Source organism: Hermetia illucens, chromosome 1 (assembly GCF_905115235.1).
Source record: "Hermetia illucens chromosome 1, iHerIll2.2.curated.20191125, whole genome shotgun sequence".
Classification (NCBI taxonomy): domain Eukaryota; kingdom Metazoa; phylum Arthropoda; class Insecta; order Diptera; family Stratiomyidae; genus Hermetia; species Hermetia illucens.
This window is the reverse complement of record NC_051849.1, coordinates 150,309,300-150,324,752: the sequence shown is the minus strand read 5'-3', so window position 1 is coordinate 150,324,752 and position 15,453 is coordinate 150,309,300. Positions and strand designations below refer to the sequence as shown.

At 36.1% G+C, this 15,453-nt stretch overlaps 1 protein-coding gene across 2 annotated transcripts in view; it reads left to right on the top strand.

Moving 5' to 3' along the window:
• LOC119651506 (putative inorganic phosphate cotransporter) overlaps positions 1-15,453 on the top strand; it is a 180,080-nt gene that overhangs the window by 113,378 nt on the left and 51,249 nt on the right. Inside the window, exon 1 of one of the 2 annotated variants that reach the window (XM_038055143.1) lies at positions 5,055-5,819. The exons of the other annotated variant lie outside the window; for it this stretch is intronic. Coding sequence (XP_037911071.1) covers positions 5,786-5,819 — 34 coding nt within the window. The 5' untranslated portion in view covers positions 5,055-5,785. Of the gene's footprint in view, positions 1-5,054; positions 5,820-15,453 lie in introns of those variants that run through there. 2 annotated transcript variants of the gene reach the window in all.

Genomic DNA, 15,453 nt, shown 5'->3' with positions numbered 1-15,453 from the left:
CTAATTGGTCGATATTTGGAAGGGCATCCTACCCTTTGGGGATGGGATTCGTTATCCCCTTGGTGAAAAATAGTGAAACAAACCGTGAGTACCGCATTAGAGAGAGAGAATATTTTCAACTTATCCATTTAAACATTTTTTTCCGAAGTTTTCTGCCTGATCCAGATCGAAGTTGGCAAGATTTTCATAAAACCCTCTTTTGATTTGGAATAATAAGGTATTTTTCTGTCCTTCGCTGAAAGTTTTATTGATACCTGTGGATGCGGTTGAAGCTAACTACAAGTTTCTGCTTAAGCACATCGAAAATTGCAGTGATTGATATATCATTGGGGAAATGGTTGGTTTCGACAATGTCCGCAACACATCTATGCACCCTTGATGATGGATTTCCAACACGACCACTCTCCTTTCTCAGCTTTACGACTCTTTTGATGAATTAAGACATCCCGAACAGTAAAGTCCTCTTACGCATGCCTGAAAGACGATTGAAGCCTCACCAAGAATTGGGTCAGCGCCCCCAGTTGCTAAGCTTCCCTTGACTACACGGTTCATGCTTTACAGGTGGAATATTTGAGTAGCTCCTCTGATCGCTGGTAAGGCACCTCCATTATTATTAACTATCACTCGCCATGGAGTCGCTGTCTGTACCCTGCTGGACTCCGTTCCAAATTCATGACACAGTAATTGGAGCGGACGATAAATTCGTTGAGTGCGTCCAAACCATAAGGCGCACCATGGGATTTCTCCCATGGCGCGCCTTATCCAATAGAAAATTATCTCATTGGCCCATTCTATAGTAATTTTTTGTATGGTTCTGTGTAAAACAAAGTGTTGTTAAAATTGGTTTACAGTCTTTCATGTATACGTCTATCTGCCTGTCATATAGACTTTTCCCGGGAGCCACTATACATATTGCGGTGAAATTTGATGAAAATATATAGACTATAAAATCCCATGTATACAGTGACGCGCGGACGCAGGCAAAAAATAAAAATTTGAAGAAAGAGGCCTTAATCTCATACCCAACCCAAAAATCTGAAAAAATTATGTAACATCCAAGCCTTTAAGTACATCTCTCACCGACCCCTAATAATAGTATATTAATACTTCATCGAATTTTACAGAAAAAGCCCAATTGAAAAAAATTGTTTGAAAAATCCCCTTTCGAATATAAAGACATTTATCACTCTTAATTACGAACAAAATACATTTACAGCAGATACAAGTGCACCCATACAAGGGACTAACACCAATTATTTATAGAATTAACATAACACTACCAGACTTCGAAAGGACATAAAGCTACCACCTCCTGGGTGGTAGGCTTCCTGGACTCTATAATCGCTTGCTTCTAAATCGAAAGGATTACGAATTTCGATTTGAAATGTCTGCGGTGTATTCTGTAGCGCATAGGCTAACGATCTATGCAATAAAAAAAGTCGATTCTGAAAATCTCCTAATGTCGTTCCCTCTTAAATAATCTTAATAATAGTACATGCCTATATTTTGGGGAAATTGCAAAACACTGCTGTAATATAGAGCATGATCCTCCCAAGTTTGGAAGAAATCGTACTATTACTAACAGAGTTATAATAATATATATATTGGCTGCTTCTGTGCAAATTTATTGCAATCTAAGGTAGGTATAAATTAGACAAATGTCACTCAAATATCAATAGACAAGGAATGCACAAACCTTCCATACCTGAAGCGTCCAGCTTCTAGTTTCCCGACTTGTTACTATATGAATCGATATACACACCACAGACATGGGTAGTTTTTATTAATTACATTTATACTAGAACGGAATACTAAGTAATTTGGTCCTTACAAAAAGACCACACCAGGAAACGGTATACAAATGAAATATTAATATCATGAAAATATGAAAATCTTTTATTATGTATTATATCTTGCATCTTTGAAAAATAATTGTGGAGGCTAGGTGGCGCAGAGCTAAATGAAAAACCCGCTTTGACGGCGGAGAATTGCTCACTAATACCAAATTATTGATTTCAATGTTTGCATAGCTATCTTGAGTGTCAGACTAATATACTTGCTACTTTTTTATTTCTACGTATATTCCTTAGTGTCCCATGAATGTACCCAAAGGGCTAGCTAGTTGGAGAGGAGTCGCTAGAATACAGTGTAATGCATTGGATTCATCTGACCCGGTCGTTGATTCCTTCCTGGATCACACTACACCTAATAAATAGTACCCACACTCAATGGACCGGACTTACGAATGTATTGGGGGAGCCTAACCGTACACATCATAGGCTCTAAACCACATATAGATACTGCTAGATGTTCAGGGCTTATATTGTGTACGGATAGGCGTTTCCAATTCATTGACCAGTCCGGACCATTCAGTGTGGGAACTGCCTATTAGATATACTGTGTTCCGGATTACGATTTTTTTAAGGAGCCTTACTCTTCCAGAAAAGAAGAATGGATTTAGGAAGACGAACACAGATGGAAACGTTCTAGTTACTTGTCCGCGGCCACTTATTTACTGGATTAACTGGCGATATTCGTAGCTTACCCCGTGAATGATGTCATTATCAACCCTAAGCAATTAGGTGTTCCTAAGATGAAATTAAGGGGGGTTATCCGATCAGTTTCAAAGAGATTTGAGCAGATATTGGAATGGGATATATCTTAAGACAGATTTTTTTCGGATTTCTAGGTTAGGTAATTTCCGTAAAATGAATCCTACCTCAATTTAAGTTTGCACATTTTCACCGCTCACTTATCAGAGCTAAAATATGCTTTTGAAGTTACTAATTGATACACCACGCGAGTACATCGAAGAAAATGTTTACATCCCCCTTTGCATGTATAGAAATAATGATAATAATCGTTGGCACAACAATCCATATTGGATCATGGCCTTGAAGTGTGTTAGAGCACTTCATTCAAGATCGTAACGGTACACTACAGAACACTGTAGGAGGCAATGTGGTCAGCATTACGCTCGCCCGAGATTTTTAGCCTGATTTGACTCAGGTACGCATTCACAGCTGAGTCGACTGGTATCCGACGTCAAATCACGCGAGATTTGAACCGCGACCTTCCGTACGACAGCCTTGTGCTCTAACCACTCAGCTATCTTGACATGTATGTATAGAAAGCCACATAAATTTATGTCACAGTATGCGTTGGATGTCATAGTTCCTACAAGTCCACCAAATTTTCTTCGAATCGTTGTAGATTTTTGTTTTGGAGAAAAGTACGTGCGACAGACAAAGGGACAGAGAGTAAAACCTTAATAAGTAGCGCCGTAACTATGTGCTCCAATAAACTAGTTCTTAATAAAACGCTATTTTGATATAGTAGCCGGTACGCTGTTAAAAGGTGCATCCCGTGTGAAGGCGGTTTTTTGGCTTTCTTTAGAAATTTTTTCTGAAGAACTGGATAAAGATACAAATACGAATTTTTCACCATATCTTCATTAATATCTTGAACATGCATAGTAAGTTTCCCAGCCCGATTGCATAGTTCATCATTGAAATACAGAGCAATTTATACACCCATCTCCAAAAAAAGGTGTTTTTCTGCTGTCACGCTAGAGTGCGCTGCGGTCATCTTAGAGAAAAAAGGAAACAGCATTTTAACGTACACTGGATTATTAAAAAATATTAAAGGGTAAATTTTTGGTGCCGTATTTAACTTTTTTTTGTAAATTTTGGTGATTTTTCAAAATGTATAAAAAAACTGCTGAATAAATCGCAATTATCATAGTTTGCGGTCCGTAGAAATATGTTCTGAATAAGTCGTGAAAATTTCAAAGAGTTTCGTTTGATAGATTTTGGGCTACGGTGCCAGCCGATTTTGAACATGCAGTTTCGAGAAAAACGCATTTAAAAAATAGAATGCGATTTTTAGCCATAAAACCTTAACTGACCATCAATCTGCTATACCTAGTCCATAAACCTTAGGTTTCTTGAAGAAACATATGTACGGCCTTGGCTTCAATTCTCGCTCTTTTAGCGAAGTCATTCGAACGTCATTCGGACCGATAAATACGAGCTTTATTACGGCGATCGACAAAAATCTGGCATGTGACTTATCACGTGTTTAACTCTATAATTTCCGAATGACTCGGGGTAATCTATATATATCTAGATATAATTGATGCCAAAAAAAAAATTCGATTCCGTGGATCCGACACACGGGATGACGCCCTTAAGAAAAATATACATTTCTCTTTTTGCACTTTTATGCAACAGATTCGACGTACATCACTTTCTGATAGCCACATCTCATATCGACGCTTTCAGAATCAACACAATTTAATTTGAGGAGCCCTACTAAAAAATTATCAGAATAACCGCAAAATATTTTTCAATTAACTTCAATCTTACATAAATACATTCGAAAGACATTCAGTAATTAAAATCATTAAGTGTATAGAATGCGCTTGTTATCAATTATTGAAATGCTGCATATGTAGTAATTCAATAATATGCCCATCTTAGTACCTTCATAACAATCAACAGAGCTCATTAAACGGAAGATTCATTTAATAGTGCAATTTATTAAGTTCAGTGCGAAAATATATTAACCGATTTTGGGTCACTTTTCACAAAAAAAGAGTGCATTAACGCATGATAATCATTCATGACCACATACCACGCTTTAACGATAGCCAATGCAATAACTTAACTTTGCTATTTAGGGTATGGACTCAAGCGGTGTTGTCACTCAAAATGTGCCCTTTTCTCTGAACACTGCTACCATTCATGTTCTACCGATCACACGGCATATAGTGTACCGTCACTGCACTTGCAGTAGCTTCCGACGACGAGGATAGTTGTTTCTACGTACTTGCACTACCTGTTCCCAGGTGATCAGGCTAAAGAAGAGCCACTCCGTCTGACCGTGCTTGCATGTTAGTCAACCTTGACAATCAATTTTAACGATCAGCGGTAAAGGCTTGAATCTTCAAAAGCCACGATCAAAGCCGGTAGGAATGATTGGCTCGTCGCTGTCGTCGTTGTTGTCCAAGATCAGGTGGATTCCGCGGTAGCGATAGGTGGCAGACATTCAGTCTATATAATCCGTCAAGCGGGTTCCTATTATACACTATATAAGCGATCTTTTGCCATATTCCACTCTCATTTATACTCCAAGTACGATCGCGAACCAGACGCGGGCCACTATACACGTTTTTGTCGGTTACTATTTTTTTAATTCATATCCAGTATGAAATATGTGTCCAAGCATACACTGCACAGTATAGTATAGTACGGTCTCGTAGAATATAGTGTTTGTGGAATATATGATAGATACTTGGCTGTTAGGTTGTCAACGATCGTGATACCCACATAACTGTTGCTGTTGCTACTATTCCTGAACGTATGTATAAATCACCTGTAACCTGTGCTTAAATGGTGATAGTTGGCGCGTCCATTCAGCCAGCATAACATCTTTAAAGTGCGCGACAAGAAGAGATCTTGCTGGTGCCGCAGTCTCAGTTCCTTGGATAGTCAAACTTTCCCTCTAAAGTACTGGAAATTTTTCACTAATTTTTTGTAACTGACGCCTCAGAAAAATTTCCCAACGCGTTTGAAAACTTTAGCGTTATTTTAAGTGAATTTCACTTTGGGATTTTCCAATTGGTTTTCTTCATAAAAGTGTGTAATGTTGTGGTAAATTTTATTTGAAGAAACATAAAAGTATTCAATTAGGCGCCAAGCGTTTTGGTGTCCTTCGATAAACCTTCAGTATTAAAAAAGTGTGATAGTGGCGTTGTGTCTCGAGGCTCGTGGATCGGATCAAAATGTTAACAGGATGGAGGCTAACTGTATCGAAATGTAAGTTATAATTAAATATTTTGGTAAAAATATAATAAATATAATAATTTGGAGAAAAGGGATACCTGTTTCCAACTCTGGATAAAGGTAAAAAATATTCCAAAATTAAGGGAAGGTAACCAATTTAGGAAATATTCCGAAGACCAAGATCGTAATTTTTAACACCTTTTTAATGAAGAAATCTCATGTGGTATTTAATTAATGTTCAGTGCTTTGTATAGTGTATAAAGTGAAGTGACCTAACTCCGTCCATCAGATAATTTCTTTCAAGTGAATTTTTTGGCCCAGATATGATAAACCCTTTCCTCCCGGCAACAAAATACCTGACCCAATTTTCAAAATCTTCCAATTCTGAAACAATCGGGAATAATTAAGTTAAAATCTGAAAATAGGTTTTCCCCGCCTTTGCTGGAAAATAAATCATTCAACTGGCAACTGTATTCGACAATAAATATTTATATGGTTATAGCAATAACTATTTATAGTTATACATTTTGAGTGTGAACAAATAAACAGTTTTCCAACTATCAAGGACGCCAATTTCTTCCTTTGTAGTTACAATCGATTATCGCATTATAGCTCAAATAGTTCCTGTGGTTATCTGCAACGTTATAACTTTATTCAAAAGAAAAAAGTTTTTGATCTCACCAAAATAAATACAAACAAAAATGCAAAAAAATAATGTAGCCATATTCTCGCTTTTGTATTCTACGCAAAATTGGTGTCGTCCATTTACGGCATACATATTTGTCTTAAAAAATTCTATAACTATACAAACCATTTATGATATTTTTTATCGAGCTCCATTCAACTAATTTACAAATCCATGGAAATTTTTTGTATTTTTAATGCGTCAAGGTTTTCTGGCGATTGTTTATAAAAATTTTATGAGGATTCTAAAATTTACATATAAGTGCGTTTCTTTCCACTAATTTTCATAAATCTTTGCTAGTTCAGAATTTCCCTTACAAAATTGTGAAAAAGCACAAAACCGTGAGAACCATGAGTCATACTTGCAAAAAACACAAGATTTTTTACATATAGGATATTGAACTTGAGTCAAAATTGGCATATTGAAAGTATCAAAGATGATTTCTATTTTTTCTCCTCTATTTTTCTTTCTATTTATTGAACTACTCTTGTCGTCACATTCACAACAAAAAATTGATTAGAAGCGCGTGTTTATCGACCAAGAATAAATTTACGATATTTCAATTATGAAATATTTTGCAATTCTGATACTAATGTTTAATTACAGACAATTGGGGAGCAACTTTCAGAGATGCACATAACTTTGTACTCTAAAATACTACTTTAATCTCATACCCATTATTCTATGTGTGCTGGAAAGCAAATCTATTTTGGAGACACAGCCCATATTACTTTTCTTAATATAAGGTAATAATAAGGTTCTCTCAAATTGATCAGTTTTAATTTTTCGTGAAGCACCATAATTACAATATTTTCTTTTTATTTTATTTATCCAAAATTGGACGAGGAAAATAAGCAGTATTTTCGGTTTTTCACTCTTTTAGAAAACGTTTTTTGATATACATAAATTTCACTTCTCCTCGAATTGGGCTTGTTCCTATGAGGTAACTTTGTAATTAAGTCAAAAACGATTGTTACGGATTTTTTTCACATGGTTGAAAAGTTGAAAAGAATACCGAGAGATGCTGGAACGGCCCCGGTCATGATTTTTTTCGTATTGTAATTATCCTGATCATGGTGGTATATTTAGAACGTCAATTTACTTGGTTTCTTTGAAAGTCAGTAATAACCAACAATATCTTCAGTCTCCTGCTTCATTCCACATACAATGTTCTGTTACTTTGAGTCGTTGGTGCAAACTCTTTTTTAACATAAAATAAAACGCGTGTTAACGAATAACTCTTTATTCAGTCGTTGAAATGAAGTCTCACGGAGTATAGGAAAACTCCTTAATTGGAGCTAAAGTCCCAACTTATTTTTATATTTTTCATATTGCTTTCACTTTATCTGACAAATGTTTTATCACTAACGTGAAACTATCAAATTTGGCTTTCCGAAACTATTTTTACACGTTGTACTCTTAAATAATAGAAGCCTGTTTAAAGCCAGTTTTAAATGTAGCCACGTTCATGTTGCCAACGAGTTGCCGACTGAGTTTTAAGTCGCCATTATTGACTTCCTTGACATTGGCATGTATTCGTTTTTCAGCGACAGTTCGGCAACACAAACGTTGCTGATTTTAAAACAGGCTTGGGAATGCTTCTGTGTCGATATTGCTATTGTTCATCCAAACATGCATGGCTACTATAGACTGTGCTAATATTTGTAGGTATTCTGCAAATGCCTTAAGTCGCCAACAAAGATTGTTAATAAACGTCGAGAACCGTGTTTTCATTTTAAGCGGTAAACACTATAAGGAGCTGCGGGAATTGTTTCTTACCGAGGAAATAATCCTCATCGATCTCAATCCAGAGGCTCTCGGTAACTAAAGGATTGGGGTATGACTGACCACCTTTCTAGGAATTTCATCACGTATCTGATCATCACAGCATCGATGCGTAGCACTCAGGAGGAACTGTAGAGGATCTAGTTGGTTGTTTACCTCGTAACACCGTCTTTTTAAAATATGCCGGTATAGTGACCGAGAATGTATCATCCTTGAGGCGTAGCCTCACCATATGTTTAGGGGAGACATCCACCCAGAAGGTGGATCCGATTGTGCCCAAAAATCTAATTAACCTTGTATAACAAAAAATTTGAGTTGATTTATTGAATCGAATACTAAGATATAGTGATTTTAAGGTGCTGTTTACACGGTTTTGTGCCATATTAACATGACAGATGTTGGATAAGTTGGAGATCATAGTGATGCCCAAGTATACAACTGATTTAACGGTAAGGATTAGAATACAATTAATTTTGAGACACAATTTCTTGGCGTCACAAGACGTTTTCAGAACCATCCCATTTCTATTCCTGCGGAAGACAATCGTTTGACATTTTTGAGGAATGCGTTTTCACTTGGTAAAACTTATCTATATATGAATTCAAATAAGTTTGCTCGCATACACATGCACCAGGGCAGGTGTATGCTGTAAGGTTTTCGGCATATTGGAGGATCTTAATGGGATTGTGGTTAGGAGTGGGTTTGGGAATGTCCGCTGTGAAGAGAGACAAAAGAGCAGAAGAGAGGACAGACCCCTATGAGATTCCAGCAGCACTGATGTAAGGAGAGAAGAGGTGCTCCTGAACTGTCACTTGAGATTTACGACCATCACAGAGGTACGGATAGAATTTTAGGGTGATACTGACCTCACAGACTAATCTGCATTGCCATACGGGGTGGAAAGCTTTTTATGTCAAGGAGTCAGGCTATTCTAGGTATCTTGCGACTCTCTCTCTCGACCAAGATGTTGGCTTTAAGGGTTAAAGGGCTTGTTCAACCAAATGACCTGTTCGATTGGCGAACTAAAATCTGGGATAGTATTGTTCTTATCACAGTACTCACAATGATATTATTACGAAGAAGGTAATCAACAAGGCGGTGATCGTTATTATTGTCTCGATGGAAATCCGCATTTCCAATTTTAGGGTTAAATACCAAAGCAATATTTTAGCATTATTTTGAAGTTATGAATAACATAAAGCTTCTAGGCGACAATAGAAATCCTCCGCTGCTTCATCCTTTTCTGCAGTAGTATGGTGGAAACGTCTTTTTAAATCAAATTTAATCATATGCATAAAGTTTTTAATATGCAATGGCACATATACATATAAACACACATTTGAAAAATGAAAAACTAAGGCTTAGTTATTTTTAACTTCAAATTTCAACATTTCCTATTATATTTTTACGTTTTTAACAAACAAAAATATTTCTACGTTTTTTATAACAATTTCGTAATTTCTTCCTGCCAGGAGTCAAGACCGTTTAAACTCTTTTTTTTTTTTCATCGCAGAAAGTAATTTTTGAACCCCCCGTAATTCACTGAATGTGCTGTTTCGGCAAATTGCAGTTTAGCGTCCCTAGGCTGACGTTTGAAAAACGGCTTGCACTTGGGTGTTTTCCATTTCACGTAAGAAATCGATTTTAAGGAGTTTGTAAGGTTGTCACTGGCAGTTCTAATTTTTGCTGTATTGGAGCTGCATTCAAATTATTATATATTATATATATTATATATTATATAACCTCATGTCTAATGACATCAATTTGCTCATTGTTTGGAATTTTCAATATCAAAATACGGTCCTTTTCCAAAAACAAATTACACTACAATTTGAAAACATTCATGTCTCTCTGCTGGAGTATCCTTCGTTATGAAAAAATTATTTAGATTTTTTTTGTACCTGTATCGGATGGCTCAAGTGGTTAGAGCGCTGGGCTGTCGTAGCGGAAGGTCGCGGTTCAAATCTCACTGACAGCAGAGGAATTTGTTATCATGGCTGGATGTCGGATACCAGTCGACTAAGCTGTGAATGGGTACCTAAATCAAGTCAGGGTAATAATCTCGGGCGAGCGCAATACTGACCACTTTGCCTCGTAGAGTGTTACTGTAGTGTACCGTTACAGTCTTGAATGAAGCGCTACCCTAACACACTTCAAGGCCCTGATCCAATATGGATTGTTGTGCCAACGATTGTTATTTTTACTATTTATTTCAAAGGACTCAGGAAAGATTTCTGGATTTCAAAATTTACCTAACTGATCCTTAACCATACTGACCAGTTTTGGGGCCGATAGTTTAAAATTTCCCTTTGTTTTTCGGATGATGTATCCCTCGTCGGCTGCGTCAAAAAAAATGATTGTAGTTATTTTGAACTCTTCTCTCATGTACAAAGCGTGATATTATACTTCGAACTGTAGAATCATCTAAAAACACTATTTCTGGTATTTTCCGATGCGAGTGACTCTTTTCGAAACCCATAAAAAAACCTCCAGCCATTCAGTGTAATAAAAAGCATTAGTGAACAAGCCTAACTACAAAGTGTAGAAAAGTAAAGTACCGTAATTCAACCTACCAATTGTAATGATAATGATGACTATTCCCGAAAATGAATGGTTGAAATAAGTTTGGAGGAAATTTATGTATTCTTTTCGTCCTTCTAGTTAGTCTAGGAAAAAATATGTTGTTGTTTTTCTTTTACAAATGATGTTTATACACTTATATCTGGAAGTCTATATTTAAGGAGATTTTCCTATGTGATGCTCGATATTTGGACTTTTTTAAAAAATATGTAATCATTTTATATTATTGGGGTTGTGTTGAATTATGATAAAAAAATTTCAATTAACGAATTTGATAAACGCTCTTATTTTTTTGGCGCCAAAAATGGTGGCTGGTGGGTAGCACATTCCAATTTGTAGTAGCTCGAAACCAAGAATTCCAATGTTTTCTTATTCTGTATGCTTGTCTCTATCGTTCGAACCACGATTATAATTTTACCTTGCTAAATATTAAAATGGTGGAGCGGTAAAAATAAACCTTCAAAAAATCGCGTCAGATTTTCATTGAAGATCTACAATAAAAATAAAGAAATTATTAAAGGAAATAGATAATCGTGATTCAGATGAGAACTGCTAATGTGTAGAATAATATGTAAACATTTCAGACCGATCGGTTTAACACAATTTTAGTTGTGCTTCCCACCAGTTGAAAAAATGTGGTTTGACCAGTTGAAAAAATGTCCCTTCACTCTTCGATTCACTGACTTCATTAATAAAATCAGTTGCTGGTTGGTGCACAGGGACTTGGACTCTGGTTAACATGTCTATTGCCTAAATAAATAATGGATATTATGCTGAGGGGAACTTTGCTCCTCTACAGTCGGCAATACTTACCTGTTTCCGTTGTCGCATGATACTATGTATATATTACTACTTTACAAAGGTACAGGCACAGACTCGTAACCATGAGTTTATTAAAAAGCTGACATTTTACAAAACGTCAAATGAGCAACACATGAGACAAGAATATATTCAATTAGTTTTGAAGTGGATTTCCTTAAGAGAAGAGATTGAAACTGGACTTACATTTTTGGTGATGGGCGGCAATTCTCTAGCCAATTAGCCCCACCCTCAACGCAGTAAGCGGCTCCAAATTTGGTTGATGTTTAAAACAGCCCCTGCCATATACAGCACATGCTGTAATTCATCGGATTTAGATGCGGAGTGTAGCATCACAACACCAATCCACATCTACAAAGTGCTACTGAACATACAAATATACCACAGCCTCAGAACTTAGCGACCGCACACTTGTTGGTTAATTCTGGCTCTCTCATGCACGAAAATGATGGATGTCTCGCTATTCGCTCAAATTTCGCCCCCACCATGACCAATTACATATTTAAGCAATGCTCTATGAAGGGAAAGGTACTAGAACCTTGCAAGAACTAAACTCTGGCATTTCGGTGATTGCGCACGCGCCAAAATCGTCCACGGTTTTTTTCATCCTTATAAATTTGAACGTATTAAAACTGAAAGGAGCTTATGGTTAGGCTCCTTTTTGGCTATTCGTCATACTAATCGGTGCATTGGAGATTTCCGTCATGGAAACCCTCGGAACTTCTGTCGACTCGCTCTTAAATATTCCTGGAGGTATTCATTTAGCAATTTCTTCCGTTACTGTTGTCATCCTTCCAATACCGTTGAATGCACCCTATCTCGCAACCTAGATAAATTGTTAAAACAAGCTGGACATACTATAAATAAATGACCAATGTCCTACTCAAGAGAAACTACTATTTCGTTGGCCTGGATGACATTTTAATGAGAACTTGTTTGGAATGACTGTATCTAGATATTTGCCTCACCGAGTTCTTTTTTCGCTAAGTCCAGTTTTTGGTAATCTGAATAATTTTTGATAACTAAGCTAATGAATTATCACATGCCAATCGATTTTTATCAGTAATTGTTATGTTATATTATTGTAAACTGATTATCATTTATTAGGTGCAATAAATGTATTAAGTGAACAAGATAACATAATCGATCTGATTGGTTTTGGTTAAGATGCAAGGTTGCAAAAGTAAATCTTCTAGGAAAATTCGAAGGAAAGTCTTTTATTCCAGAGATTCAAAAATTAAAATACCACTATTTAGTTATTATCTCGGAAATGTACATTATATTCAGTATGAAGCACTATTTCGCAACCGGCTTCTTTAATGTCTAACAGTTAACTGATGCTAACTGCCAGACACAGTGTGAGTTACAAGATACTGCAATATTCGGAATAAAATGTATATTCCCGTCAAAAGGAGAAAAAAACAACAAAACAGTTTTTATTTAATTTTGAGAACTAATTTTTTATCTTTGAATAATAAATTTTCAATCAAATTTTATGAAATTGTGCAAAACTCGGAGAAAACTAAAAATAAACAAATAAGTATGGCAAAAAATATTAAGCCTTAAGAAAATTACATATGTATATACTCTACTGTAACCATTTTATGCATCCGGGACAGCACTTCATCCATAGTAAATAAGAAACTTCATCATTAATGGATGCAGGTAACAAGTATTTGTGCTGATAAAATGTATCCGGTGATAATTTAGTTGAATCTATCTATCCAACTTCTGGTCATGATAAATATCATAATTACTGCAACATGTGTACACAGTCAAGTTCGTACTTACGAAACATCTTCAGGACCTCTACAATGCACCCGTCAAAGCATGCCAACCTAATCAGTGATCAATTAGCTACAATGGCAAATTGTCCGTATTTTTGCAAAAAAATACTAGTTTGTGGTGTGCAGCAATTGTTAAACTAATATTTTTTCATATTTTTCCATTAAAAGTATCTGCAGTTAAGGCACCATTACTAAAATTATGTTTATGTTGATGACTAAAGATGGATAATTGTTTTCCGGGACCTTTCTGTTGAAGTATTTCGTCGTGGTATTTACAGCTCAATGAACAATAAAGTGCATGTGCATATTCATTACAGAGAAGGTCTACAGAATTCCTAAGTACGTGGAAAACGTAATGCCTGCTTGTTCCCATATCATGGTTTACAAAGTGCACTATAGTACCCCATTACTTGCATTCCATATACTTCTATTTTACTACGCTACGAAAGAAAATAAATAATGAGCATGCAAAATCTCAATATTATTCAACACATACCCATGATGCAAGTTAGCTGAATTGGAATGACTTTGTTTTATTGTGCAAGGTCTCTTGGCACGCTTGTTTGCCATTGAACCTCACGAATCTTGGGTGAAATGACAATGCTCCTACGTTCCAAATTGAGTAGCTAAACACGAGCTAAACCAACTAATACCACTAACCAAAATTCCATGCATCTACTTTTTTGTTGAATTCAATAACATTTAGATTGACTAGAGAAGTAAGTTTTTTCGGCTTATGATTGTTAATTAGAAGCTGTGGTCTATGACACTAGTTTCATGAGAAGTTGAACACAAGGACAGGTAAAGTCTAATATGGAGTAGAATGGTCAAATTTAGAACGTTTTTTATGAATAGAACATTAGTTTGAATTATTTAAGCGCCAATAGTTTCTTGGGTGACGAAAGCAGTGTGGTACATCCTAGTGAAGGGAAGACGTCCTTGAAATCATTACAAACATCCGGCAGCTGTTTATGGAAAGTTTTATCGCATTCAAATAAAAACAAGACTTTTCTTCAAAAGCTTACAGATTTTCATGGCATCTCTCCAAAATCGTCAAATCTTCAACAATATTCCACAGAGAATAACTAATTAAGTCGACTTTCACTCACATTGAGTGACATTGATCTGTAACTAGCTGCAGCATTCCCACGGTACTCAAAAACGTATGAAACATGAAATTGCCATTGGTACGATGTCAGATGTCAATTTATTAGATTAAAGATGCATAACTTTCTCGTGCTGTAGGAATGCTGTCGGTAATCATAAGTCAAGACAGTTTTTGAATCACAAACAGTTCTTTGAGTGAAAATTCTGTGAAGGCGAAAATTGTTTTTGACGACGAAACTTTATAAACCTATAGAACAGCAGGTGGTCCTGTGCCTGAGTTATCGATAGGCTTCTCATCCGCGGAGATGAGTAGCTTAAAGGTGAAAGGCGTATTTCACCAGCGAAGTTCCATCTCTTACAGATGAAATGGCAAGCCACCGTAACGTGCATGCCGAATAAAACTGCAGGCCTTAACAGTCCCCCAGCGGAATTTTTCCGTGTAGCCTCTGCAATCTCTGCAGGGTTGCTACTTTCACCTATTCATTCATTCAACGAACGATATTTCTCAATGATAATCGGTGAAATTATAAAAGGACATATTACGTTTTCACCGAATTTTCTATCCTTTTTAAACGGATCTAGAATTTTTAGTCAGAAGTAACAAGACATAAATACTGGTTGGAATGGATGGTGTAATCGAACTATGAAACCATTGCAAAAAAATGTGATTACTTTTCCAGAAAAATTTAAATATAATAATAATTTAAATATATAATTAATTTATATATAATTTCTAGCAGCTCGCTTTTAAATATTTATTTATTTATTTGCGCCCTTACTAACCAAGGATGTACTAATGTTGACCTAATTCGCTAGAAGTAGAGTTATATTTAGACTGAGCTTATGTGTTAATCATTGGAGCACTAATCATTATGTTTCTCACAACTTAGCAAGTTCCTCTGTT